The 27,968-nt window shown below is 33.5% G+C and overlaps 4 protein-coding genes across 11 annotated transcripts; 3 read left to right on the top strand and 1 right to left on the bottom strand.

Annotated features, from left to right (window-relative positions):
• Window positions 1–1,116: 1,116 nt before the first annotated feature.
• Window positions 1,117–7,466, top strand: LOC117205654 (protein brown-like). Of its 2 annotated transcripts, none has more exons than XM_033444293.1 (11): window positions 1,117–1,360; window positions 1,499–1,547; window positions 1,907–2,087; window positions 2,375–2,567; window positions 2,924–3,113; window positions 3,698–3,913; window positions 4,016–4,118; window positions 4,581–4,802; window positions 5,481–5,722; window positions 6,508–6,608; window positions 7,214–7,395. In XM_033444293.1, the coding sequence occupies exons 1-11, from the start codon at window positions 1,144–1,146 to the stop codon at window positions 7,393–7,395; spliced, it is 1,896 nt and encodes a 631-aa protein (XP_033300184.1). In that variant the 5' UTR covers window positions 1,117–1,143. The 2 variants fall into 2 exon arrangements, with proteins under 2 accessions (XP_033300184.1, XP_033300183.1); XM_033444292.1 differs by having other exon boundaries at window positions 1,144–1,360; window positions 4,581–4,808; window positions 7,214–7,466.
• LOC117205652 (protein scarlet-like) lies at window positions 7,403–27,968 on the bottom strand. Of its 7 annotated transcripts, none has more exons than XM_033444289.1 (14): window positions 27,874–27,968; window positions 17,668–17,833; window positions 17,505–17,553; window positions 16,040–16,089; window positions 15,195–15,328; window positions 13,339–13,491; window positions 12,834–13,072; window positions 12,468–12,564; window positions 11,956–12,198; window positions 9,993–10,226; window positions 9,347–9,482; window positions 8,658–8,763; window positions 8,322–8,422; window positions 7,403–7,927 (listed from the first exon to the last, which is right to left on the bottom strand). In XM_033444289.1, the coding sequence occupies exons 1-14, from the start codon at window positions 27,874–27,876 to the stop codon at window positions 7,746–7,748; spliced, it is 1,893 nt and encodes a 630-aa protein (XP_033300180.1). In that variant the 5' UTR covers window positions 27,877–27,968; the 3' UTR covers window positions 7,403–7,745. The 7 variants fall into 7 exon arrangements, with proteins under 7 accessions (XP_033300180.1, XP_033300177.1, XP_033300181.1 ...); XM_033444286.1 differs by lacking the exon at window positions 27,874–27,968 and adding an exon at window positions 19,547–20,102; XM_033444290.1 differs by lacking the exon at window positions 27,874–27,968 and adding an exon at window positions 19,945–20,102.
• On the top strand, window positions 25,678–26,951 carry LOC117205655 (ATPase inhibitor mai-2, mitochondrial). The gene is made up of 3 exons (XM_033444294.1): window positions 25,678–25,820; window positions 26,360–26,492; window positions 26,630–26,951. The coding sequence occupies exons 1-3, from the start codon at window positions 25,774–25,776 to the stop codon at window positions 26,759–26,761; spliced, it is 312 nt and encodes a 103-aa protein (XP_033300185.1). The 5' UTR covers window positions 25,678–25,773; the 3' UTR covers window positions 26,762–26,951.
• Window positions 27,150–27,736, top strand: LOC117205656. Its single transcript, XM_033444296.1, has 3 exons — window positions 27,150–27,205; window positions 27,302–27,395; window positions 27,458–27,736. The coding sequence occupies exons 1-3, from the start codon at window positions 27,165–27,167 to the stop codon at window positions 27,629–27,631; spliced, it is 309 nt and encodes a 102-aa protein (XP_033300187.1). The 5' UTR covers window positions 27,150–27,164; the 3' UTR covers window positions 27,632–27,736.

Below are 27,968 nucleotides of genomic sequence, written 5' to 3'. Positions count from 1 at the left end.
ATATAAATTACGCATATTGTTATCTTGTTCTTACTACGAACAGGCGCATCAATTCCATCGTCAGTGAGACTACAAATCCATGTACCATCAAATCTGATAGATGACAAATAGCAAAAAGAATTCTTGTATCGTTTCTCGGAAAATTCATCGTAAGAAATTTTGTTCAAGGTTGATTGCCATCAGAGAACAATTCTTCATGATGAAACTCTTCTGCTCCTTGGTCACTCATTCGCGATTTCATAGTCATCGTACCGTGCAAACGTTGTTGAGTAAATGGCACTAGCGAGCCGGAGTTCTTTTTCAACTGTTCATTGTCCGAAGTGCTTTTTAATTTGATGCTTCGTGGACTTTGTTTCTAAAAAATTAAGCAGTATATTCTTAAAATAGCGTAGAAAAGTAAAGATTACGTAAAGAACGCGGTAACTTGAAATGAAATAATTTATTGCCATTGTTTCTTGTCCGAAAATTTTCTTCCATTTTCCGAACGGATAGTGGATTTGTTTAATAATTTTTTAATGCCTCTTTCCTACCTCAAACTCGTGCTATTTTTCATTTTATATTTTAGTATTTTATTATCCCATTATTTAATTAGTGTTCTGTACATGTTCCATTTTCTATTTTACTCTTTAGCGTTTTATTGTTTATTTAGTATTCTCTATTCTAGTTTGTCGTTTATAGAACACTGTGAAATTAGATTTGGAAGAATCTACTTCTTTAAATAGTATTTAAATTGCGTTATTTAAATACCATTGAAAATTATTAGAATTATCACATTATATCGTGATATTATTATACATAAATTTATAAAACACAGACAATCGTTAACTATGACTAATTTTCGTTTCTTTATTTTCTATTTACTGGAATCTCCACCAAATTCGTTGTCACTGTCACCCACTGAAATGTTTATTACCAATGAAAAATCCTGACAGTAGTAGTTGTTGATAGAGCAACAGAAAAGGAAGCGTAAAATAAAGAGACGCATCGCATGTATTGCAGTCTGAAATTTAATCTCTTAATTAGTTTGCCTTCTACCTTCTACGCATGCAAAGATATCATTATTCTGAATTTATTGAAGAGATATTTTCGTCATGGAACTGCTTAGATAACGATGATAAGCGTCACGAAGAGGCGAACCAGTTCATGAAATTGATTGCAGTTGTTACGTGTCTTCGTAGTATACAGATTTCCCGCGACCTATCCAACCTGACAATGTTAGAAGAATTGAAAAATGTTGCAGATACAATTGTTTGGGATAATTTGACAGTGAACGTCCCTCGGGAAAGAGATTTCTTGAAGATTTTATGGAAAAAGTTTCGAAGAAGACGTTACGAAGAAAATTTGTCCATCTTGAAAGGAGGTGACATCGAAGGAAAATGTTTCATTTGTTTATTACTTTCCTGTTCACAAAAATTTCTATTTCTTTAATTGATTTACGGATTATTTAAGGAACTTTTTTTATCAAATGTGAAGTAACAGAAATCTGTGTGGATTATAGTGTCTGGTTATGCTGTGACGGGGAATCTGATTGCCATAATGGGACCAAGGTACAGAAAAGTTACCATAGAAATAAATATAGGAAGAACAAAGTACTCGATGTAATGAAATTTGAAGAAGGAGGAATCGCGAATTCTTAAGCTTAGAACTGTTGATTATAATTAATTATTTAACTTTTTTTTTTACTTTTTAATCCATACGAAATTAATCGATAAGAGAAAATTTATAAGAAAGAACTTACATTTTTTATTGTATATTCTAGTAAGTGTTAGAACGCTTTCAAAATATTAAATTGGTTTATCTTCACGACAGAAGAAACTGTACAATTACGAATTAAATGATCGACACGAATCACTAACGTCGTAGAATGCCAAACCTAAAAATGACCACAACAATCATTCTTTTCCAGTGGCGCTGGAAAAACAACGCTTTTAGCGGCTCTAGCTGGGAAAATTGAACCGGCGGCTGGATCGGTGTCAATAAATGGGCAAATCGTTTCACAAATGATCATGTCGAAGATATCCAGTTACCTGCCACAATTTAATGCTCTGCCAACGTCTCTCACCGTGGAGGAATATTTACTGTTCTCGGTGATTAGTTGCTTTACTTTGATAATTAACGATACTCAACTAAAATTATGAGAAATAAATAAACATTAGTTTGTATTATATAATTAATATTATAAATAATTATATTGCGAATTTAATTATTACATATTCTATATTATCATTTATTATATATTAAATTTATTACATTACAAATAATATTCAGCATTTAATAATAAATGAATAAATATTAATTTTCATCATCTTACTTAAGTGCGCTCGTCGTTATTTATACTGAAGATAATTCACGATAAATCAGTTGGTTTGTTCAGTACGCGTTGAAGATGAACGTCAACAGTGTACAAAGGAAATTTTTGTCAATGAAATTATCGACGGAGATGGGCCTGATCGATTGTAGAGACGTGTTGATATCCAATTTGTCTGGTGGACAGAGAAAACGACTTTCCTTGGCTGGTGAATTGATTACCAGGCCAAAGATACTTTTCCTCGACGAGCCGACTACTGGTAAGAGAAAGTTACAGGATATATCGATTTAAGGGTTCGTGAAATAGAGTAGCGTTATGGATGATTATGATATTTTCCAGTGATTGAATATTATTGAAATATAATTGGAAATTTTTAATTCTCAATTATCAATGCTACATTTCTTTATTTTTCTTCTTTTTATTTTGTTAGCATATTTGGAACGTAAAATTTTATACTGTTTTATTTAACGTGGATTTAAAACTGCTTTCACCTATTTTTCTACTTTTCTGCGTTTTATTTCTTTCTTTTTTTTTTACTTTTGGATTTCTTCTCGTATTAATTTTCAATGTTTTAATGTAGAAACTGTAATGAAAATTTCCATAATTAAATCCTAGGTTTGGACATATTCTCTGCGAAGCAAGTGGTAGAGGCATTGACGACTATAAGTCACGAATCTATAGTCTTTTGTACTATTCATCAACCAGGAATGGACGTATACAATCTTTTTTCTCATGTGTTATTGCTGTCTGATGGAAAAACGGGTTACTTTGGGACTTTGGAGAACGCTACACAGTTCTTCCTCAGGTAGCTAATTAACGTCTGATAACTTTTATTATCCATGATATTTTCTATTTCAAAAAGAAACAGAAATTATACCGTCAAAAAATTAATACCAACAATCTTTGAAGATAAATCTTCTTCCTATAATCACAGGAATAATTAAATAAATACTATCAAAGTCAAAGTTGCTTCAAATAACTAATTAATTAAAGATGTTCACTTCTGACTGAAATCACTTGAAACATTATTAAATTCTGCCTCCAATAAAATCAAATAACGTTTAAATGAAACTGCATAATATCAAACAAAAAAAAATGTTTCATATATTACATGAAATTTCGAGTAAAATTTGGCTGAAGGGTTAATAAAATTCTAAATGTCGAACAAACACAGTCTAAGCTACGAATACTTGAAATAAATAATTCAATTGAAAATACCATTTCTAATTGAAATTTCCAGAAACATTGTTAGCTTGCAATTTCAATAAAATCAAATAAAGCTCGAATAATGTTATATAAAATTGAATAAAAATTTCTCTGAAATATTATATGAAAAATCGATTAAAATTCATCTGAGATAACACAATTCTAAATGCGGAACAAACACAGTTTAGGTTACGAATGCCCAGTTGGTTTCGACGAGTCTGAGTACTACGTAAAGCTCTTATCTCGGCGAAAAACCGAAACGACCACGACAAATCCGAATCGCGAGGACGCTGGAGCCGAAGAACTTATCGATAAGATATGTCGGGCATTCTCGCGATCTCCTCTCTCGAGGATTCCCAAAATCACCAAGAGCAAAGACCTGGAGATCCAACCGCAGAGGTAATAAAAAATATTTTCGAACGGAAAACAGAAAAAAAGGAGAAAGGTGGTTTATTGAAATGTACGAAGAGATCCTTCTGTTGCAATAGAAATAATTTTTAGAAAACCCGGATGCGCGATACAGTTTTCTTGGTTGACGTGGAGGATATGGGTTGAAAGTCGCAGGAAGATCTTTCAAGGATGGATTTCGTGGCTTTCTTATTTCGTGAGTTATTTCAATCGATTTGAACATTAGTAACCAACATTGGTAAACACTAACTCAAGTGTCGAACGAAAGGTAACTAATGGGAAATTTGGGGTAGAAATCACTCGTTGATAAGAATTTTTGTGAAGCGCGTACACTAACGAAAGAAATTTAGAAATTGAGAAAATTTGGAAAGTTTGCGAGATATCGTGAAACTGTCTGTACAAAGAAAATATTTATGACACGAATTTATCCTTTGTCAGTGCTGTAGTACAATTTTAGGGGATGAAAACGACCTTTGAGAGAAGAAACGTCAAATTTTCCATTTTGTGGAATGTCTCAAGAGTTCTAGATAAGAAATTTATGTGTTTACTTTTGTTCGTTATTCTGAATAACTGACAATTGATAATGACGACTGCTCATCAAATTCTATCGAGTTTTACGAAAAAAAAGGAAAATTATTGTAATTGAAATTAATCGCAGCTCTCCATGGCGGCGGTGGCCACTTTTTACACGGGGATTAATTCGCACACGCAGGTGGGTGTGCAGAACGCGAGAGGCGCGTTGTACATGATGAGCTCTGAAATTTCGTTCACGGTCGCCTACTCCGTGATTTACGAATTTCCTAGCCAGCTTTTGATTTATCTTCGCGAGGACGGCGTTTATGGCAGCGGCCCCTATTACGTCGCCACGTTCTGCGGTCTGGTAACAGTATGATTTTGCTTTCAACTTTTCTAACCAGGCCTAAGTTCGTGTAACGTTAAAGCAACTAACTTTTAACGCACCTCAAAATGTTTCTGATCGCAAACATCAAGATTTTGAGAATTTTTATTTACTCGCGTATATCAAGCTTTAAACCAGTATCCTGCTTTAGCTGCATAATTAATTACGTTACAAAAATTATTTTCCTCCGTCCTGGTACGTTTCTGTGATTCGAAGAAATATAGTCAACTCTTTATGATGGTAAACGTGGAACATTGTCACATGAAAACTGACATCGCAGTGTCTTATAATAGTCATAATTAGATGGCGTATTTTCGTACATTTGTGAGAAATTTCAAGATGCAAAAATGCACGTAATATGCTAAGAATAATACTCTTTAAAATATTTGATATTTCAAAGATGCTTCTATCTCAGTTCCACTTTTCCAATTATATTCGTACAAATGTAAATCTTATAGAATTACGAAGTTGTTATGAGAAGAACAAATATGGAATGTCACAGAATCATTTCAGTCAGTTTTGGCATTTTAAAATTCAATTTAGCTAAAACTACCAGCACTTAACTTTGTCCTCTAAAAATGGAAATTCTTTCTGTTCTATTGTTATCAATTAAAAACATTTTAAAACTGAGTCACTAACAAAGAAAAAAATATTTTTCAGATACCAATAGCAGTCCTGAAGGCCATACTCTTCACAACAGTTATATACTTCATCCTGATCACTCAAATCAATTTGTCCAATTTTTTATTTTACTGCTTGACAACATCAGTGGCTGCGATTTGTAGCATAGCGTACGGTCTAGTGTTTTCCATTTGGATCGAGAATGTCGATGTTATTACGTCAATCATGGTACCTATAGACGTGCTCTTCTTATTAACTGCTGGGATGTTCTATAATCTCAGGTATTATATGTTTTAAATAAATACAAATTATAGCTTTGCCGTTAAAAGCCTCGTAAACGACACTGAAACAATATTTGGTATTTATTTTTTGGAAATTATTTAATTAGATAGCTATAACTTCAGTTAATCGGGGGTATATAGTATTTAAAGCCCAAGATTAAAAAAAAAAAAAAAAGGAAGAAAGAAAAATTGAAATTGACACTTGTAATGCTCAAATTTTGACTGAAACGAAGAAAATACCGCTCAAATTTTATCGGGGTGACAATGAAAATTAAACGGAATAAAAAGCACAATAGAAAATATGAAAAAAAAATGAGAAGACATAGAAAACAAAGAAATTGCTTGAAATAAATGGTTGGTACGCTTAAAATTAAATGAGACGAGAGAAATATCACTCAGACATTGTCAATATTGCCTTTAAGAATTAAAAAAAAAATAAAAGGCACAATATATTGAGAATAGGCTGGCACAGAAACGAAAGAAAATAAAGAAACAATTTCTTAAACGAAAATACACATTTTTAAATTTTGAGAATATAATGGCTCAAAATTAAATAGAATAAAGAGAGAATGGCACTCAAATTTTGTACATAAGATTTATATCTTTTATTTAACTTTCTTATTTAAAGTATATTGGAGAAACGTTATTCAAAAATGTAAAATCTACTCGAGTGCAATGTTCGAATTTAACTAGACCATAAATATTTTAGAAGCAGATCGGAAATGAGCTGTATTTTCTTCACGGGTCAACAGGCTATAAAAGTAATGGGTGTTTGACGGTTTCAGGTCGCTGCCCAAGTATCTGACGTGTTTTAAATATTTCTCGATATTCTTTTACCTGAACGAAGCTCTTTCCATAATTTACTGGTCACGAATAGAGGACATTGGTGAGCACAATGATTTCTTAAATAGATTGCACCAACTTCTAGCGATATCTCGAGTACCCGTCGAACAATCAATCGCAAACGTAGAAGATCAGTTTTGAAAATCTTCTTGAAAGAACGTATCTGAAGTCAGAGATATCGATCTGATGAAAATTTAATTCAGTTTTTCACGTGGTTCAGTAAAAACCTTAATCTAACTCCAATATCAGTTCTACCTTTTTCTGTCTTTTTTTTTTACATTTTGGTGGAATATAAATTTTAGCTTCACTAAAATAAAAGTATTTAATCGTAAAATTAATGGATTTTAGAATTCGTACAAATAATCCCAACATATTAATTAAATAAACTCTGAATTAAAGAATAAACGTAAGATATTAATTGAACGAACTTTAAACGAGTTAATAAAGTTTCTCAACAAGATGAATGTTGTAAAATCAAAATCATTATGCGACTGCGTTTTCCTTTGACAGATCGGAAATCTAGTAATTTATTTCGACAACTAATTACTTTCGGATAAATCGATTGAAATTTCGACTCGGAAAAAATTTAATATATGTAATTTACTTTACAACGATTTAAATATAATTAATTATTAATTTGTCTTTTAGAATGTCTAGCATCCAGTGACTTTCCTTGTCTACGAAATGGAGAACAAGTGCTATCTGAATATGGATTCGAGAAGACAAATCTCATCTGGGACTTCAGTGGTCTTCTATCCTTAACAATCGCAATGAATATTCTTGGATACTTTGGTCTACAAAGGAGAAGGAAAATTAGAACATTTTTGTGAATAACAATTCCACCATTCGTTTACATAACAGAATTTATAACGAGCATATAATACATATCAACTTACTTAAAGTTACTCGTATAACTTAATATTATCTTTGTATTCCCTAAATATCTATTGATATTAGCGTTAATATCGAGAATCTGTGAATTGTTAATTTCATGAGATCAAAGGTGATTACGTCGATCGATCCGAGATAACAAAATATTTAAGTTTACAAATTGAAAAACAACGGTAGCAAGGAAACATTTGTGCATAGATTTTCTTTTATTTAGATTTTTTTTTTTAGAAAGAAAAGTTGTAAAATGAATGAAATTGGAGATTAACTTAATTAACAACTGGAAATTAATTTAATAGACAGGTTCTTTGCGACTTCTGTGTCTGATCACCAGAAAACCAGCGAAATGGCAAATCCCAAAAATGACCAAGAGGCCGATTATATCCATGGTGTAATGGTTTGGTGAGTAGCCGTACTTCTCCAAAACTTCTCGTCCGCTGGAGACACACGGCTCTTCCGGATCCGGCGAACAGTCTTTAACATGAAAGATTCTTATGTAAAAAGCGTGGAAGAACGTTTGCTGATTTTATTTATATTCTGCAATTTTATTTCACAATTTTTAATTCGATATTGTATTATACTTTTCATTAAAAAAGAAAGAAAATAAAATAAAGAAGACTTTACAGTCCGACTAAAGATTGAAAGAAGTTAGAAAGGACTTCAAACTTGCATCGAACATAAAGAAAACTAGAAACCTAACAACTTTTATTTCAAGTATTTTCTCGCATGAAAAATACAATTTGCGAAAAGCAATTTAAAATAATGAAACACTTTCTTCCTGTTTAATTTCCTTAGAACGTATAACGATGCATGTAATGGAATAAAATGTGAAGACAAATGTGATCAAGTTCAACAGATAATTACGTACTTATGTGATCGATTAGAGGCCATTGCGTCAAGGAAACCGCCTCTAGGCCATAATAGAACTGGGATAGATATTTGAGCCACGCGATACCAGGCGCTAGATAGCTGAAAAATATTTGTAAGAGAACGCATCGAACCTATACACGCTCGTTTTAATTAAACTTATATCTATATATATTCTTGATCGCCGTGAGTGTATTTTTCAAATATTTTAGGAACTTAGAAACAAGCTATTTTAAACTGCGTGTTGTTGAATGTGGAATTTAATTTTCTACTCGCGAATGAGCATTCGACCATGAGTACGTTAAATTTAATCGAAGCTTGTAATCGTTCTCCTCACCCGAGATGCAAATAAATTCCGCAGAACATCAGGCCAAGGAAGTCCAACGGCACAGAAAATAGGGAGGCTGTGTTTACCGATTGGAACGACGCCGATAGAAATAAACCTGTCGAGAAATCAGACGGTTCTTGTGTGTTTCTACTTAAAATATCCACCTTTGCACGCCCGGAGAAGCCAATAAATTGAGATAATTTAATAAAAAATGCAAGACTCCCGTTGTTGAATAATTTCGGCGATTCTTTGACGCTACTGAGACATTCTACTGTTCCATAGTTAATTTATAAAACTACAGTGAATCAAAGATTACCTTTACCATACTTTTACGTAGAGTGCTGATTTTTATGTAATTTCATGTATTTGTGAACAAAAACTAAGATTTGACGATAAGGGAATGGAACATAGAAGTTTGTTCCATCTGGTAAAAATTATACAGAGTATTCCGTTCTGAACATTTTATATATTTTTATGTACTGTATGCAATTTGTAGAAAAAATGTAGAAAAATCGGCGATCTACCTTCAATTATGTAATAAATATAATTAATAATTTTCTCTTTGTCCGTCTGTGTCTCTGGGACTTACAACAATTTCAGTTATACTGTTTTAGTAACAAAAAATATATGGTATTCTTATAATAGTTGGGAATTTTTGTTTTCTTCTGTCTTATTTTTTCTACTGGGAAGATCCTCACCAAGAGCGGAGGCTGAAACGGCGCAGACAACTACAGGCAGCGCAAAGTAAACGAATCCTAAAAGTCCACCCTTCAGCCCCGTGATTGCGAATATGAAAGCCGCGTACAGCAATGGCTGTATTATCGCCCCGGGTATCTGAAAATTTCCACAGAATCCACTATATCCGTACATTGAAACTGGAGATTGGATTTCGCCGCTATTCATCCAGAAATGTAATATATCTCGAAAGCATAAAAACCAGTATACAATTAAATAATAGCCAGAGTGCGATCGCTTCGAAACCTTATTTTCCTTGGGTCAGAAAAATTTCCAACGACAATGAAACAAGATAAAAACGTTTTTTACTAATCCAATAATTCAACAAATATCTTGATGTTAATGTTACTAATTAGCATAATCATTACTTTAAATGTTCTCATTTTTTAATTAATAAGAATACCTTCACCAAAAGTAGGTGGACACAAAAGTTTCAATGTCTGCAACAAAATCTTCTAAATATTATTTCCTTAAATTTCATCTGTGTGTATTTCGTTGTTAGGAAAAATGTACTTTCACATCTATTAATATTCTATACAGAGATTGTAACAAGATTAGATACAATTTTCGGTACTGGTAAAGGACTTATTAATAATCAACTTATCTCACCAGGACGATAACCTTGCTCATGTAATACGGCGTCGGGTCATATAGTCCACTGGCGATGTCGCGCAGTAGAAGCGGCAGTTCTCGCGGGAATGTGTAGAAAACAGCATAATTGAACGTGAATACAGTTTCGACGACCACCAAGTAGAGGAGACCTTGCATATTCTGTATGCCACCCTGATTCAACGCTTGTCCCGTGATGTTCATATACGGCAACGCTATCAGCAATCCTATAAACTTTAGACGCGCGTTTGTCGATTTTTGGATTATTTGGAGTTTAATGAAATTTAGGAAAAGTGGGAAACCGAATAGAAAGCGGATGATTGGTTGGAGCAAAATCGAGCCAGAGACACAGTGGAGTCGACAAGAACATTGATTACATTAGAATTTATGGCAATTTATATAATTTGAGAATATTATATTTTAAAAATACCAGAAAGGATAGTAAATTCTGCTTTTTTTGGGGAACATTTGGAGGCTATTGATCGATGCTAAATTGCAAAGTATCAGGAGAGACTCAGGGTTCAGTGTTGGAAATCGAAAGTTATAGTAACTATGACAAGAAAAAAGTTAATTACACTGGAATCGTGACTCGAGAAGTGTAACAAATTATAGCGAACGAGGAGAAATGCAAGCACATAACTTTCACTCGAAGGAAACAGGCAGCCCGTGCAATATCACCGAACAATAAAACCGATACAGTTAAGAACTTGGGAATGCGCTTGTGTAGCAGACTCGCTTGGAAGCATCGCACTCGGTAAAAGGTAGAAGAAATTGGAAACAAAAGAGGAAACATGGGATACCTAGCAGGAAGTATATTGCAATTCAAAACTATAAATGCGAAAAACGAACTTCTAATCTACAAAGTACAACAATTGTGAGACCAATCTGAACTTATAGGATTGAGCTCTAGGGTACAGCAGCTAACAGCCGCATCAAGAAGATCGAAGCATTACAATCAAGCACTTTATGGACAATAGTCCATGCTCCATGGTACATTAGAAATTAAGAGCTCAGAAAAGACATGGAGATAGAACCGGTTTCGAAAGTAATCGCAAACCATGTTAAAAGAAAACAGGCTATCTAACCGTCCAATTACTTTAGCAAATAATCTACACAGCCAGCCTATCCTGAGGAGACGATTAAAAAGTACCCAAACGATTTCACAATCTAACATTAAGAAGCGATACGAATCGCAAGGAGAAAATATTTACATGGTGTTAGTACAGTTAAGGTATATAAAATTATCGAATGTCTTCGGGAAAAATTGGAATTTCGAAAAAAGAAAGCTTAAAAAGAGAAAGTTATGGAATATCGAGTACAAAAGTTTATTAGAAATGAGGAAAGTTTCAAAGAAGATCAAGACAATTTAATTTACCTAGAAGAATGCTAAATTATATGGACTAGAAGGTATTCTAAATTTCAACTTAGTAAAAATATACTCATCAAGATATAATAATTGTAAAAAGATTTAATTGAAAATAGGATTCAAGGAATCACAATAATCTATCTTGATCGAACATTATAAAGTTGCAGGATCTCGGTAAAAGAAAAAAAATGCAAAATCAAATTCCTTCGAATTCCTTTTCGTAAACCTAGTATCGAAAATCGAAATTCAATAATATAAATTGATTGGAAAAAAGAAGAAACCAGAGATAATATAAATTAACTGAAAGGATAAAAGAGGAAAATTACGTATACGTGAAACATTGTGTGAATGCAACATTCGTCTCTAACCATTTGACTTCGAACTATCTTATCTCGCAACTTTTCCCTTCAAATTTCCCGACAACTTGCAATTTAATCCACGACCATCCGAAACTCTGAAACATATGAAACAATGACCGTGCGGCTACGATACGGGAACGATTAAAGCACAAAGGAGGAGAAACAAGGCGAAAGGGGATCAGACAGCTTATCGTGGTCAAAGGAAAAGCTTGTTGCAGGACAGAGTCCAATGTCTCACCATGTACGTTGCGAATCGCAAGAGAAGAGAGGCTGAGTTCCTCTTGTAATCGACGTAAGTTCGCCACGTGAGCCAGCGAAGCTGCGTCAGTGTACGTGCTTTTTTGAAATCTTTCGGAGATAAGGAGATCTGTGAGAATATTGCTGGTAGCTCACCGGAATCCATGAAGCAGGAGTAGTCGATCAGTTTCGACATCTTCTGGCTGTGTTTCGATTTCTCGTACTGATCGCAGATCCAATTTACCTATGCAGGATCATCGAGTTTGTCCAGAAAGTTCTGTTTCCGTTTCTCTTTTCTTTGTTCTTTTTTTTCTTTTGTTAACACGTTGACAAAATTTTATATATTTGATATACTTAATACATATTTTACCCCACGAGTTTTATATATTTCGCCCTGAGAGCCACAAAGATTGAAATACACTACGCTACAACATTTAATTTTTGGCTAAATATCATGTTTGTCAAAATCATTCACGTCGTTCAAAATTCTTCAAAAGATTTTGTTTACAGTACCTTTCTATAACTTTCAGCTTCCCTGCCACGGACGATGGATAGTTGAGAAACGAAGAACTCAGCGCTGTTGAAAGTTGGAGGACAACGTAGGTCCAAGCTGAAAGTTGCGTTCCATTTTTGTGAAATGGTGTGTGAACCATGTATTGGTTGAATGGCAAGGAGTTTGAATTCTTTGGAATCTTGTATACATGAATGTAAATTTGTAAATCTTGTGTAAAAACATTATAGAACGATAATGTAAATAATAATATAAAATAGAATTACAAATAAACCTTATTTATCTCAAAATCTGATTAAAAATGAAATGAGGCGTTGAGCCGGTATCTAAATAAATAAATAAATAAATAAATAAATAAATAATCAAACCTATCGAAGAATTTCATAGCGTCGATAGAAGAACCTTGAAAAGCGACCCTGCCGCTGGAAAGTAGCAGAACTTCATGGAAGATGTCTAACAAACCGGAAGCAGGTTGATGCAACGTGCATATGACTATCCTTCCGCTGGCCGCGACGTCCCTCAACGTCTTCACCACAGTCATCGCCCCATAACTATCCAACCCTGTAGTTGGCTCGTCGCAGAAGAGAATGCTCGGTTCAGTGAGCAACTAGAAAGATTTTCTACTCTATGTGTATCTCATATGAAAGAAATTACGGGTCAAAATAAATGAATATTGTCATTATTATAATATCTCATAAGATATATATTTTTATCAATAGAACGACAAAATTTATCGGTATTTAAAATTTCAACCAAGTCAATGACCGAAAACATGTGTAATTAAAACACGAATTATCAAAAATAGTTAAAAAGCTTGAAAAATTCATTTGTCTATATATGTTTTTATTTAAGAAAAATGTTTCAAGATCTTACTTGAACAGCCAGGGTGACGCGTTTCCTCTCTCCGCCAGAAAGGGCAGATAATTTTGTGGTGATACATTTTCCTAGTCCAAGTTCACCAAGCAGCATCATTATGCGTTGCCTTCTGACGTTGGCCCTCAGCCTCCTGTCCATTTTCATGCACGCCTTGATCAAATCAAGAACAATCGCCAAGTTTTAATGGCTGCGGAACCCAATCATTCGACGTTTAAGCGAATTACACGACGTCGACGGTCAGATGCGCATTGGAAAAGCGTTTTCAGCGAAAGTTTGAAATGAGATTCGGTTTCGCTTAAACGCGAAATAAGCCTTTGAAGAGTAGTTCTTTTGATGAAAGATACGAGATTGATTTTTAACAGATTTCAGATTGCATGCTTGAAACTCAGCGTCGCATTATTGGGGCGAGATTATAAATTATGATGGACATGGAAATCGTACCGCGTATAAAAATTACGAAGGTCGTGAATAATATGGAGATCACGGAAGTTAAAGTAAAATTAATAGAATAAGAACCACAACAATCACGCAAGTCGTAATAAAGATAAAAGTCACGCAAATCAGAGAATAGAGAAACATGCAAATCATGAAAACCATAAGAAACATAAAAATCGTGTAAATCACAATACAAATAGTAAAAGTCATAAATATCGTGAAAGATGTAAAAAATAAAAACCATGAATGTCATAGTACAAATACGAATCATAAGCATCACAAAAAGGACAAGAAACGTTTATACATAGATGGAAAATTAGTAACTTGAAAATTGGAAAGTTAAGAATATGAAATTACGTAAACGCGTGCAGTCTACACGCACAATTTTGTGTCACATATTAAATAATATTTTTTCTAAGTAAATAATTAACAAAAAATAATCTTTCTTATAGATTATGAAGAAATCAGCTCTGAAAGGCTTAGATTACAATTTGATATCTAACGATGATAAGCCATCCCCAATAAATATTTTCAATCAAACATCGGACAAAGTGTAAAAGCAGGTGTTTCACAAAGAAATCACCGTTCCATTATGTTTCATTCGATTTAAGAATTGATCTATCGAAACACAGAACTCCTTCTCGTTACACAAGAATGATAATCTGTACTGATATCAGTCGGTTTATCGATCTCGATTACGAGCTTGACAAACTGATGGCGAATAAAAGGCAATTATTTAAAACCGCCAACTGCCAATCGACGCGAGTTTATCGAACGATTATTCTGCTCACTGTACCGTGAACTGCCCCATAAACTTTTACTAGCTACTGGGTAACCATTATTCGATCGGTGTTAGTAGAGATCGATTGCCGCCGTCCATTGAAACGAGTATGATTAATCAAGAACGATTCATGATATCTATCATCGACGATAAAATATATCCAACAAATGCTTTCAACGACGTTATGATAGTTATAATATATCCACTAGTTTTCATTTCGTTTCTTGGTACGTTCATAAATTTCTTGTGGCGAGGAAGATCTATATAATTTAAGGAATAAGAATTCGGGGAGCCAATGGAAAAATTTATTTTGCGTTTGCATATGTAGATTATTGAAAAATAAATTTATATTTTTATCTGGTGGACCGATATTTATTTGTTATTAAGTCATATTAGGAAAAAAGTTTTTTTTCATTCTATAATTCTATAGTTTTATGGTTCTGTAACTCTGTAAGTCCATAATCGTTTAATTCTAAAATACCAAAATCTTGTAACTTTGAAAAATGTGACTTATTAATAGAGATAATAAGAAACATCATAAGAACATAATAAGAAACAAGACATTTTTGGGAGGAAATAGAGACTTGATTGGATATAGAAGGATTGAAGTAAATTAGAGCAATGTAATTGAACGAACCATGAATTCCATGTGCTCTAGGATTGTCAGCGATTCGATGGCCAGGTCCATTTGTGGAACGAATCCAGATATCCTTATCATCTGGTCGGTATCGATAGGCTTGCCATTTAACAGAACGTCACCTGTCGCTTCTCCTATCGATTAAAAATGCACGCTGATCAGTGATCTGCTCGTTTTGATTTTAAAAATAGTAAAAGGGCAGAGGATATTTCTCTTTTTATTTCTATCTATATCAGCAAAAATATATTTAAATGTAAATCATCTGCGAACTGTTCAAACTATAGCTACAAAGAAAAGAGAAGAAATTTTCTGCAACGAAGGTCTAGAAATTTTGTAATGTTATATTACTGATTTTATTAATATAGTTATTGTAATATATAAAAGATTGATTATGTTTCCCTGATAAAGTTAGAAATCGAATTATGCAAAATATAAAACAATATCAAAATTGAACTATTAAGGTAACACTAGAAACATATTCTGTCTTTAGAACACATCTGATCAGATTAGATTCTTCTATTACCTTAATAAATTATTTTGTCAAAAATCTATCAAAATAAAGAAAATCACTATTGCTATCGTTAATTATCAGGCCATCTCGAATTAATAATGAAAATTAACAGAAGTCTAAGTATTAACAGAACAGTTATAAGTATAATATACATATAAGCACGCCAAAGAACATGATTTGAAACTTTTGCCGTATTTTTTCATATAGGTACCTATCATTTCGATCTTCTTTGATACAAATTTCATTCGTTGGTAGTTCTACCATTAACAATACCGTTTCATTCTGATCGCGGTGGATTAAATTGTGAAAAATGGAGGAAGATAAACTTATGAACCTTTCACACGGCGGCTGATCGTCGCGAGTAACGTAGTTTTCCCAGCGCCGCTGCAAAAACGACAAGTTCTTTTCAGTGAGGGAGAAGAACGTTCCATCCCCGCGTTGGGAACAATTAACCCCGGAATACTAAGCACTCGTAATTTTCGTCAGCCATGCTCTGAACATCCAATTTTATTTCCGTCTCTGCCTTCCTCCTCACGGTGCAGACTGTAATATTAAACGCATCAGCAAACTGTTCTTCAAGCCGGGGATAAAGAGGGTAGAAACGAACGTTAAAATCTTAATACGGCAAGTTTAACGGCAGCAACATCTGTAATCCGTAAATTTTACATGTGAAGATATGCTACTAACAACGAGCTGATTAAAAATTTAATGATCCGTAAAGTTTACTAATGATCACACAGTTAAGAGGATAGTAAACAACTTTTTTATGGGGCTGGATGTTTTATTGGGTTGCATAGGTTGGATAAAGTTTCAGGTGAGTGCGTTAACGCTAAAGCTGGCAATCTTCAATGTACAGGGTGTATCGTAACTTGTGGTATTCACTTCAAGAGTTGACAGGGAGCATGAAAGAAGTTCATGTGAACATGTGTTCTGTCTTACTCTGTTTCAAATTTATAGTCATCTTTGTGTAAGTCAATAATCCATACAGTGTTTATCTTCACAGCAGATGCTACCCTCGGTTTGTATTGTTTGACATACACCTGGAATTGTTGAAAGATTGCGAAATTCTCTGATACAACAACAACAAGCTTACGTACAGACCGCGAATCGTAGCTATAGCCTTCTGTGAAGATTGGAGTTAGGTTGAAAGCTTGAGGTAACTTTGGCACAAGGTCAGACGTAGCATATGTTCGAGTGAACTTTTTCCATTGTTTTTGTGTCTGTCCACGACTGAAGTAGGTCTCACGTGTTACAATACACCCTGTATAACTAACTGATTATTAATCGTAACAAATAACGAAATAATATTAATACATAATAGTTTATTGGGCAACAAATTCGTATGGATTTGGAAAAATGTTATACAAATCATTGGAACTTAAAAATACGCCTATGTGAATGAAGGTACGTACATATCTGTAGAGTTACTTCTTGATTAGATAGATCTTTTCACATTTTGTTAAATAAGTGTGAACAAATTGTGACTCAACCTAATATATCATACATAGATAGAATGTTAGAGCAGTGAAATGAAAATAAAAATAAGTATACGTAACTGCACAGGTGGTGAAGTTGAAAAAATGGATAAAGAAGAAGAAGTCGAAAATGAATCGCAAATGTAAATGATATTTCCATTTGAAAATGATCTGCAGAACATGTGACGAGAATTGAATGTCCTATCAGTATGTCTGTAGTTATCTGTATATCTTATATTCGCCATATACCGGTGTTTTTATGTAAATTAATAATTTGTAATTTATTTAGTATTCCAGGGTTCCAAGAAATTTCACGATGATTACCTTGGTCCCATAATCGCCATCAACATTCCTGAATTAACTATACCACTGACTAGAAGTAAATCAGAGAATTAATACTTTTTGGATTATAAAAGCACCAGAGAATATAGTTGCGGATTATATATATTCAGTATTATTTCCTTGATCTTTTTAGTAGAAGTTATACCTCCATTGAGCAGTCGAATGAATTCAGTGTGCTGCAGACCGAAAATTGCTCGAAGACTACCGCCATTGACCTTCCTCTCAACCGTATATGAAATGTTCCTCCAAGTCAGACACAAATCTTTTCGTATACTCGACTGCAATGTTGGAAATCCCAGACTGCGTGTCATCTGGAAAAATAGATCAATCCCAATTATATTTATATAATCAATATATATTCTTCTTTAGGTATTTTTTCAATTATCGATGCGTTGCTTTGCTCATTTTCACTGTTTGTTAGAAGAAAATCTAATTATTAATAAAATTGAACGAATAAAAATACGAATGAAATCCATTGCAATGAAAAATGTTCTCCAAAAGTTTTCCTAAATACACGGAAGCTGTTTAATAGATCTAACATTCTGCTCTCCTTTCTTAAAAAAATTGATTTACCAAAATTACTACCAACATTTTCAGATAACCGTCTCGAATTGGAAACCATGAATCGAAAATTTGAAATCCCGAGCGTAGTTAGGAAAATCCAGGAAACTAGCAAAAACCGAACGAACGAAGGGATAGAAACGAAATCGATGTAACGTTCATTCAACTTCCAATGCGATTTTCGTGTTTAGAAAATGGATATCGCTGGCGTGTTCGAAATGATCAATCGTAATTATTCGAAATTACAGCGAATCGGAGGGTATGGAATGCGAGAAAATCGTCGAGGAAGAAGATATAAATAGTTTCTTAGAGTGATGAGCTTGTGGTTATTCAAGGATCGTCGTTACAAGTAATGAACCTTTCCACTAACAGCGTCTCATTAAAGTGCCTATAGGTCAGATTCGATTACATAAAACACATGTCCAGCTTGTGTGTCGTCATATCGAACTAGCTAGCTGTTGTTCATACTTATATAAGTTTGTACAATCGTACTTATTGTTAGATGTTCCCTACATAAATTCAGAAGAAACGTACATAAAGTAAAGCCCGGCTATTACGTGCACAGGAAAAGAACAGATACAAATATCTAGACTCTGTGGTCTATTAGTCACCCCAACGTTAAACATTCGCATCTTATCAAAAAAGCAGGCTCCTAAATTAAAATAAAGTGAAGTAAAATATACAGTGGCCTGCGAATTGCGGTATAAAAGAAAATAACTTGAAAATGAAGAATAAAATGTATTTAAATACAACAACTTGTTTTCGTAAGAGAATTGCCTCTGAAAGTGTATCGAGTATGCGTGTATAATTTCTAATTGTAAGCAATAAATTGGTAGACCTTGGTAGCATCTCTCATTAATAAACATTTTCTCCTGTTCGCTACTACTTCTGTTTACCTCGCATTGATAAGATAATAGATTCTACAGAAAGAGATGAAAGAGTAAAATCCGCTTCGATATTTGGTACATTTCCGAAACCAATTTTCTTGTAAACAGTGCGTTATTTTAGGAAATTGTGTTCATCGCGTCTGATTTATTTATGGAGAATCGCGTTCTAAAGGAAAGGATTAAATGGATTATGTACTGGATGGAGTAAGTGAATGTGTGAACAGTTTAACATGCCCCTGCATTGGTTAATCAAAGGACCTAACCCTTTGAGTGTTAACCGACGCTACTAGCACCACGGTGATAACGTGAAAATTATTTCCTGCATTACTTTAAGCGATAAAAAATAGAAAAGAAGGAAGAAGACCATCGTGTAAATAAATTTACGAACATTCCACACCTTTTCCTTTTTCAACTAAAATCCTTGGTCTTAAAAAGTGTCGGACTGCAAAGAGTTAATTAACGATCACTAATTAAATCATTTAGATTCTAGAACGAAGAAAAGAACACTCTGACAATACGGTTATCATTTATTTATCCATCGAATTAAACCTCATTTCAAGGTATACGTATACTCACTCTAACCGTATCGTAGAAAATCATCCCGCTGAATCACTATAACAAATAGATCCACAGGCATCCATCGATTCACTCACGAAGTATCCACTGTATGTATACTGACCAACAAACCCATAAAATACTCAAACCTAACGTAACCACAAACTCCATCAACAATTCCAATTAATTTAAAGCTCAATAGATTGTGAAAACCATCATTACATATCGCCTTCACACAGAAAGAAGAAATTGCAAGAATCACTCATCTTAAATAATCTCCTACTATTATTGAAACAGTGTTGCATATAATATAACTTGAAATATTATCGTTTTAATGTAATGTGCAACGCTTCTTGTTAAGTTCACCAGCAACGAAGGTTATAAGTGTATGCTGGTTTTTATGGGAAGGTATGGAATACCGAGGAAGATGTGTAGAGTAACGTGTATGTACGTGGGTCTGGTTATGGCGTTTCGGTTGACTGTAGAGAAGCTGGTTGGATTGTGGTAACCAGAGGCGAATGTTGTTCGCGACAACACGATACTATCGCGAGTGGTTTTGTGGAGGAATAGGCGAGCGTGTTGTCTTATATGCAACGGAAGGCCGTTACACAACGAGAACTATGATACGACAAACTCACTGGTGGAAACAGTGACAGGATTACGCGACGGAAAGGAGCTTTAACGCATTCCGCAGCGGATTGGCGGATCTTGCGTTGAGTTAAAAGCTGCTTTTCATGGGGTGTGTTGGATGGTTAATGGCTCTCTTATTTATACATGCTCTATTTTTTTCTCATATTCAGAAGATTGATATAACGTGACGCTGTGTCGCGGCGAAAATTTCAAATGCTAGTACTAAACGTGGAGTAGTACGTTTCATGTTCTTTTCTTTTGAAAATCAAAAATGATAATTGTCAAGGTAGAATATTTTTCGCGAATTAAAAATAATTTTTGTTACAATTAAAAATAACAGCGAGTAAAATAATATTACTTCCTTTCTTGTAAATGATAATTGGTGAGGTAAAATTCCCTGTTGAACAGATTAAGAACAATAATTGATGGGAATTTTTAAAAATCTGTTATTACAAAAGTTCTAAGGTTTTCAAAGATATAAAATGGTAGTGTATCAAATAGTAATGTTTTTTTTTGTAAATTAGAAATAACATTTGGTGAAGTTGATTTGGGTCTTCTTGTAAATTAAAAATGGGTGTTGATAGTATAGTTCTATATACAAATTTATTTCTAGTATAGTTTCAAATACAAATCATAATTATTAATTACGTATAGTAATAAGAAAATCATATTATTGATAAATAGATTAAGCTGATCTATAATTTATCTACATAAAGAAATATCACCCTAACTTGTCTTTATGAATATAAATTCAACAAGATCATTTTATGTAGATTCTGGATCACGAACGAATAAATTATAATAAGAAATAATTGGAAGCTTTTGTGTCGCTATTTTGTTATATTGTAGAACATTTTAAATTATTTTCTTAACATCGTTCGTTGATTGTAATTCACAACAAGGCTTTATTCACTGTGAAACGATATTATAATGATTTATAGACATCAAGTCTGAAAATGAGGAGTTGATGCATACGGTTGTATATTTAATGAAGCTACGTTGCAGTTTGTTTATTTATACATGTGAACCCGACATATCGTTGTTTACATATTTACATGTGTATCTAAAAAGAGAAAAGTTTGCAGAAATGTTAAAATACACTGAACGGTTTAATGAAGCAATCTGTTGGACGAGTATTGATTCCATATATGATAAACGTTTCAATTTTTAGTTGGTAAGAGCCCTCCCATTTGTGCGTTCGACTAACGTGCATATATTTGATCTGCTTGCAAGCTACGCTGATCAAATTCATATATTGAAGATTGAAAAATTCCGATTTTACAAATACTATATTTTTTTAAAATTCATTTTGAAATTTATAATTATCGACACTCTACTTTGGAATTTGCTTCAGGATGTACGATTATTTCTGTTATTTCTTTGCAATGAATACGAAAGTAAAATGAAAGCAAGTCGTTTGTTTCCTAAAGGGTTGAAAAATAATCAGGTAAATTAAACGGTGACAAAATTGAGAAATTTGAAAAGTTATTTCATATTTCATTTGCGAAATACAAATTTCCCAATAAAAGAAGAAACTTCTGTAAACGATTTTATGTATAGAATAAAAAACGAATCAAAATATGAAACATACACGTGGATAAACTAATGTTTCAACTTCCTGCATGTATGTATCTGTGTAGTAATAAAAAATATTTCAAATAAAATACTGTCATGGGGAAAAAAGCGTCCTGTCTGTGAAAACGTCTGTTAACGTCCGCGTGATTAACAGTTTTGAGTGCTATTTGGTTTTATGATATCGAATGTCAAAGATATCGTGAATTGCACACGTCAATCCTGAATAGTTAACGAGAGAAGAAACAAATGAATCGATTCTTTTACTTAATAATTCTGCGATGCTTTATTCTTCTTTTTATCCTTCGTAATATGATTATTCGCAGTGTGCCTTGTTTTTTATCTTCCCTAGTATTTGATTATTCCTATACGTTCAAAATTTTTGTGAATTAGTCATACTACCTTCAAATAATATCGTATAAATATCAATCTCTTCGCTCATAACTCTGTCCCACACAATAAGAATAATTGTAAAATTTCGAACTATAAATCAGCCCTTTCAAACTTCTCTCGGATTTCTCTTTAAAAAGGGAAAAACAGAAGTAGCACCATCAATTGTGAAGATCGATCGAAATTGTAAATCAACCCTTTCAATTTCTTGTTCTTGCATGCTCAGTAATTTATCGTTTTCACGACTTAAATATCTCTATAAACCCGCAACAATCATGCAGTAACCACTGTTACTAAGCACAACCACCCTTTTTCTCACTCTTTCCTCTAAAACACAAAAAGACAAAAACAAAAGTAACACGTTGGATTCCAAGAATCAGTGAAAAATACGAGAATGAATCTTCTCAAAATTATCTTCAGCCTTTCTTTCGCCGTTCTCTTAAAGAGGCTTGTTAAATTCTTTGTAAGAAGACGTTCTTGAAAAGAAGTGAACGAAAGTAATAGCCCGGATTGCAGGAATCTACCAAAATTACAAATCAATCTCTTGCAACCCCTTTCCATCCTTCCTCCCACATTTTACTTCAAGACAGAAAAAAGAAACAAGACTTAAACCCCAAGACCTGATCGAATCTACGAACCAACTTTTCCAAACCTTTCTCACCAATTCTTTCGCCCTCTTCCTTAAAACGAAGCAAGAAGAACAGCATGGAGGCGCGAGGATCGATGAAAACAATGATCGCGCGATCGAAAAACGACAGGGCAGAAACGTAAATGAAGGAAAGTCCAAAATCGGCGGAGAAACGACCGCAATCGCAATAAAACGATGGAAATATTGGAATCGGCGCAATATGATTCCGCGACGGATCGCGAAATGAAACGAAACAATGTTTGCGTTGCGCGGAACTCTCTTCCACCCTCTATCATCCCCATCTCCCTTGCCCTTTCTATCCATCCCCTATTCGTTCCTGGCTCACCTCGTCTCGGTCTCTGTTTCTCGTTCGCCGCTTTCATCCCGGCTGGGAATCGAGGATTTGTTAATATCGAGCGCCTAGCTAGTACCGTGCCAAAATGGCTGACGTTTAGTCATCCCTTAGTTCCGATTTAACTGAACGTACAACCGCGCTGGGTAATTCCACGAACGCGAATCATTAATTCTTAATCATTAATTCTTTTAGTATAGTACAGGCGATAATTCGTTTGTTATGTCATTCGACCTGTTTTAACGGCTCTCGAAATCGTGTTGAAAAGGGGGGTGGAATAAACAATTTTTCAAGATTTCAAGGTCCTCTAAGAGAATTTAGTCGTAGGAATTTTTTCATTTTTAGGCATTTTTTCGCATTGGACGCTGCGCGTCGTAAATCTTCCAATCGCACAAATCGTGGATGGGGGTTGAAAGAGGAAATCTTTGAAGATTGCGGATTCTGTAGCGTGATTTAGAGGTTGGCTAGTTGTAACGATCTCTGTGAGATATTTTGGTCTCGTTTACGATCTACCGGTATTCGTGTAATTTATTAGACTTATCGAATGTTAAGTTTCGTAATGTGGAATACTTTAGCTTCTTTTGGATCCATGATATTTGGCCACTATATTCGCGTTTATTGGATATTTGGAAATCTACAATGCGATGAAACTCGATTTATTAGGACTGTTTTGCTCAAAAGAATGTTTACTAGCTTATTTTGATCCACGTCCTTTTTCCGATTATATTCTTGAGCAGATAGAATTTACTTATGCGGAATATAGATTTTTATTGGAAATAAATTAGTGTTAAATTAGTGGCAACAAATTAATTAATTCGACCATATATGAACACTATGATAAAATATGAACACTTCACAAATTACCGAAACTGTTATCCCCTTGACATGAACATATACATACAAACTATAGAAAGAAATGAAAAATAAACAATTAAATAATAAGAAAAGATAAAATATTAAAATATTTAAATCTAACACATGTCCACTTACAAATTACCAAAACTGTTATTATTATCGAGAAACAGTGTCGTTGATATCTGTGTCGGTGATGTTAATAGGACCCGAAAAATATCTCGTAAATGCTAAAAGAGAAAAATATACGAAGCTAATAATCAACAATCATAAACCTTCGAGTTTCTATAAAATCGATAAAACGTAGTTATTGAAAAGGTTCCCAAAAAACGAGGAAACCCACCGATGGAATCTGATGATCGAAAGAATCGCTAAAAATAAAAGAGAACTTGACGCGTGGCAATCAGTCTTTACATAATATTCGCGTAGACGTCGGTAAAACAACTGACTGTGTTAAACCAGCGTTTAAACAAATGAACGAGCGAAACGTCACCTAATCGCGACGTGAGTTGACAGGCGTGCGTTTCTCTATCGTGGAATTCGGTTGAGATTCATTAAGTCGCCTACCAAACGAGCAATCAATTTCCATTAGAAACTTCGACGCCAGTTATAAAGTCAAAATCAGACGAAGATGTGTTCGAATTCGACCACTGTGTGTTTAAAGAGACGAGAGACGACACAGAACTGATCCCCGGAAGAAACAGGCGCTCTGTTTTCATTGATTAATGAAGGAGAATGAAAGAACAGGACAGAGTAGGGATACATAAGTTTGCTAAGACGGTTAATCGTTTGTCGAGTTTTACTTGTTTTATGGATTTGATTAGAAACGATGACGATCGATTGAGCGTGTGGAAGACGATTACACGTTATCGAGCGTGTTTTTGATATTGGAGGGTTTCAAGTGAAAATATATTTCATTTGTATTTAAATTCACGCGTATATGTAATGTAGATACATATCTCCATTTTAAAGTAAAATAAGTTTTAAGTCTAAATTAGCTTTGTTGAGTCAGAGATTATATTCTACGTATATGTGTATTTGATACAAAGATCATACTCAAAGATCTCTAGCGTTTAAAACCATAATTTCATCTACTGACGATGATTATAAAAATAAAATTCGGATTTAGTTAAAGAATATTGTATACTCTTATACAAACACAAAAACAAGTATCTTTTTCACTAACTCTTACATCAGACTAATACGCAACTGTAACACATAACCTAACTTTATCTATACTGAGAAATACAACTTTGTTATTTTAAAATGCGTTAATCTGCATTATCACGAAAATACACGAGATAATGAAATAAAGATTTGTTTGCCATTCTCATATAAAACACGTAAAAATTGAGATACCTCAAAGCATCTGTGTTCCATACAATAAACATTTCTCCACAAAAATAACAAATAACAATCCAAATTAGTTGGACTCTGAGTCCTAGAGAATCAAGCAAAAATCCTCCATCGATCTTGTTCATGGACATATGGGAGGTAATCGAAAAAGCGAGGAGAAGCGAAGAGGATATGGATCGTTTCATCGAATACACGTCAGAAAACGATAGGTTGCAGATGATCCTGGACAATACATCTATCGCCTGCATCGGCAATTTGTATTTTTACGTTGACGATTATGATAAAATAGATAAATTACTTAATTCTATGGAAAAACTGAATTAATATTGCCGCCAAATAAGAGTCACGACAGCCATCTCGCGGAAATTCTACCGAATCTGCACGACGTGGTGTTCCACTTCGCAGTAGTGTATGGTTTCTACTAGAATCTTCACCACTTGCTATACTTTGAAATTTTAACAGAGAACAATGCAGCGAGTTATTACTACGTTTTCTCGAAATATGGCTTCATTGAGGTACAAAAGAATGTTTTCCATAGGGATGGTTAATGTTAATTATGTAGATTTTCTTTCTCTGCGTAGATTAAATAGACCCCGGCTTCTTTATAGTATTTGCACACAACGTAGTTAAAGGCAACGTACGTTGCATTTTAACTCTTTTTTTAAATGTATCTGCAATAATCGAAATAAATCTTTCGTTCAGTTAATTAAGATATATGTTTTTTGTAAACTATATAAGTTTGTAGAGAATTATTGACTTTTTGGTATATGTACTTAACTTATGTAATAGTCTGTAATAGGTTGTGTTCTTATAAAATATTGTTTATAATATTTTTGTAATATTGTTTTCATTGTTCTGTATTTATTTTTATTTATAGTATTTGTGATTGAAGCGTAGAATGGTTTGAATCGATGTTCTTTATTCAGCTGTTTATTTGTATTGCTGATATAAATGGACAATGTGTATTTTTAACACTTGCTGCTATGTCACAGCTTTTTTTAGCACCAACAATCATTAGGAGACTAATTAAGATTCAATCATTCGATTATTACAGCCAAGTAAAAATGATTGGTGAACGTGGATCTGGAGCTGGTAAAGGAGGTGGTAGTGGTGGAAGCATCCGTGATGCTGGTGGAGCTTTTGGAAAAATGGAAGCAGCTCATGAAGATCAATATTTCTATAATCTGGTTTGTTACTCCCATTTCTCTGCACTAATTGAATTCTTATGGTGTTCATAAAGTTGCTAGAAGATTTTATTCCATTGTGTTTCCATATATCATAATCTATAATGATTTGCTTAGAAATATCAATATTTTGATTCTAGCAAAAGCAACAAATTCAAAAGCTGAAAGAGGACCTTCACGATGAGATCTCTTTCCATGAGGAACAAATCAAACGCCATCAAGAAGCCATAAACCGTCACAAAAAAAGAATCACAGATATGGATGATAAATAAACTAATTCATCTTACATCAATATATCTGCATACTTTCTAAGAATGATGCTGCTCTTTCTAATGATGTAACTGTTATATTATTACTAATAGCAATTATAGTAGACATTTATGTCAGTACTTTTTTTTAAATATTATACACAAATATAATATAGAATAATATATACACATATATATATATTGAATAAAAGCTCTAAACTAATAATTATTTTCTTGTACTTGTGTAAAAGCTCTTATTTATATGTCTCAAGAAACATTAATATCAATACGATTATATCGATCATATTTCGATAACGTTTGCATTCAAATGTTTCATTGTTCGTGACAGAAAGTCGCAAAATTTCTGTTTCAATTTATGAAAGAATTTTTTTCGGAAAATTGATGATATTATAAATTATTGAAGACAATGTTTCGATATATTTTACAAAGATTATCGCCTGAAAGCTGGTAAGTATGACATTTAAAAATTTTGTGTATTAAACCATCTCGATTATTTTTATTGGTTATATCAATTTTATCGGAATCATACGACAGTTTCAATAGTTCCAGATATTTCACAAGGAGATACAGTGATTCTAATAAAAACAAAACTTCGAACAACGATATTGCATACGAAGCTGAATATTATTACAGACAGGTAATAATTTTCAGTATATAAAGTAATCACGATCAAGAAATGTTTGTTTGCTTACTTCCCAGGATAAAGAATTGTTAGAAATGTTAAAACAAAAAATGCAAGAGGAAGTGAAATGCATGCAAGACGAGGTGACATCAATGCGTAATAAAATTGAAGAATATAATCGTACCATCAATGAAAATCTTCGATTTTTAAAAGGTCTCGAGAAAGATTTATCGGCTAGCGATAAGAAATAGCTTTATTGTGATAGTTCTCTCCGAAAATGTGAAACACATTGTAATTAGTTACTAATGATACTTATTAATGTTGAAAATACATATTCAAGAAGCAAGAAAGTTTAATGCAGGCTTAAATCTTTATATCTTATGATTAAAAAATGGTTGGTTGACAAATACGGTAGTTCTTTCTTGAATCTTTATTTTATGAATTATTACCACTATGTGAAACGAATACGAACTCGTTTAAAGATGGAACTCACCATTATGGCGTTCTTGTACAATTTTCCCGCTCATTATTTTTTCGTCTCCATCAATATTCTTTACTCCTTATGCCAGTTTAGCTAAACACGAGGGA

Source organism: Bombus bifarius, unplaced genomic scaffold (genome assembly GCF_011952205.1).
Source record: "Bombus bifarius isolate JDL3187 unplaced genomic scaffold, Bbif_JDL3187 scf7180000007992, whole genome shotgun sequence".
NCBI lineage: Eukaryota > Metazoa > Arthropoda > Insecta > Hymenoptera > Apidae > Bombus > Bombus bifarius.
Note: the sequence above shows the minus strand (reverse complement) of the source record. Positions and strands in the feature narration are given on the sequence as shown.

Excerpts from the sequence above, each read along its gene's own strand:
- LOC117205654 (XM_033444292.1), top strand. The coding sequence starts at position 1,144 with ATGAAATTGATTGCAGTTGTTACGTGTCTTCGTAGTATACAGATTTCC. Across the intron at positions 2,088-2,374 it reads AGGAATATTTACTGTTCTCG|TACGCGTTGAAGATGAACGT; the intron begins GTGATTAGTTGC and ends TGGTTTGTTCAG. Across the intron at positions 5,723-6,507 it reads GGGATGTTCTATAATCTCAG|GTCGCTGCCCAAGTATCTGA; the intron begins GTATTATATGTT and ends TGACGGTTTCAG.
- LOC117205652 (XM_033444285.1), bottom strand. The coding sequence starts at position 18,144 with ATGGTTTCCAATTCGAGACGGTTATCTGAAAAT. Across the intron at positions 16,090-17,504 it reads ATGGCGATTATGGGACCAAG|CGGCGCTGGGAAAACTACGT; the intron begins GTAATCATCGTG and ends TCGTTTTTGCAG. Across the intron at positions 8,423-8,657 it reads GGAATTTATTTGCATCTCGG|CTATCTAGCGCCTGGTATCG; the intron begins GTGAGGAGAACG and ends AATATTTTTCAG.
- LOC117205656 (XM_033444296.1), top strand. The coding sequence starts at position 27,165 with ATGTTTCGATATATTTTACAAAGATTATCGCCTGAAAGCTG. Across the intron at positions 27,206-27,301 it reads AGATTATCGCCTGAAAGCTG|TTCCAGATATTTCACAAGGA; the intron begins GTAAGTATGACA and ends CAGTTTCAATAG. Across the intron at positions 27,396-27,457 it reads CTGAATATTATTACAGACAG|GATAAAGAATTGTTAGAAAT; the intron begins GTAATAATTTTC and ends CTTACTTCCCAG.
- LOC117205655 (XM_033444294.1), top strand. The coding sequence starts at position 25,774 with ATGCAGCGAGTTATTACTACGTTTTCTCGAAATATGGCTTCATTGAG. Across the intron at positions 25,821-26,359 it reads CGAAATATGGCTTCATTGAG|CCAAGTAAAAATGATTGGTG; the intron begins GTACAAAAGAAT and ends CGATTATTACAG. Across the intron at positions 26,493-26,629 it reads ATCAATATTTCTATAATCTG|CAAAAGCAACAAATTCAAAA; the intron begins GTTTGTTACTCC and ends TTTTGATTCTAG.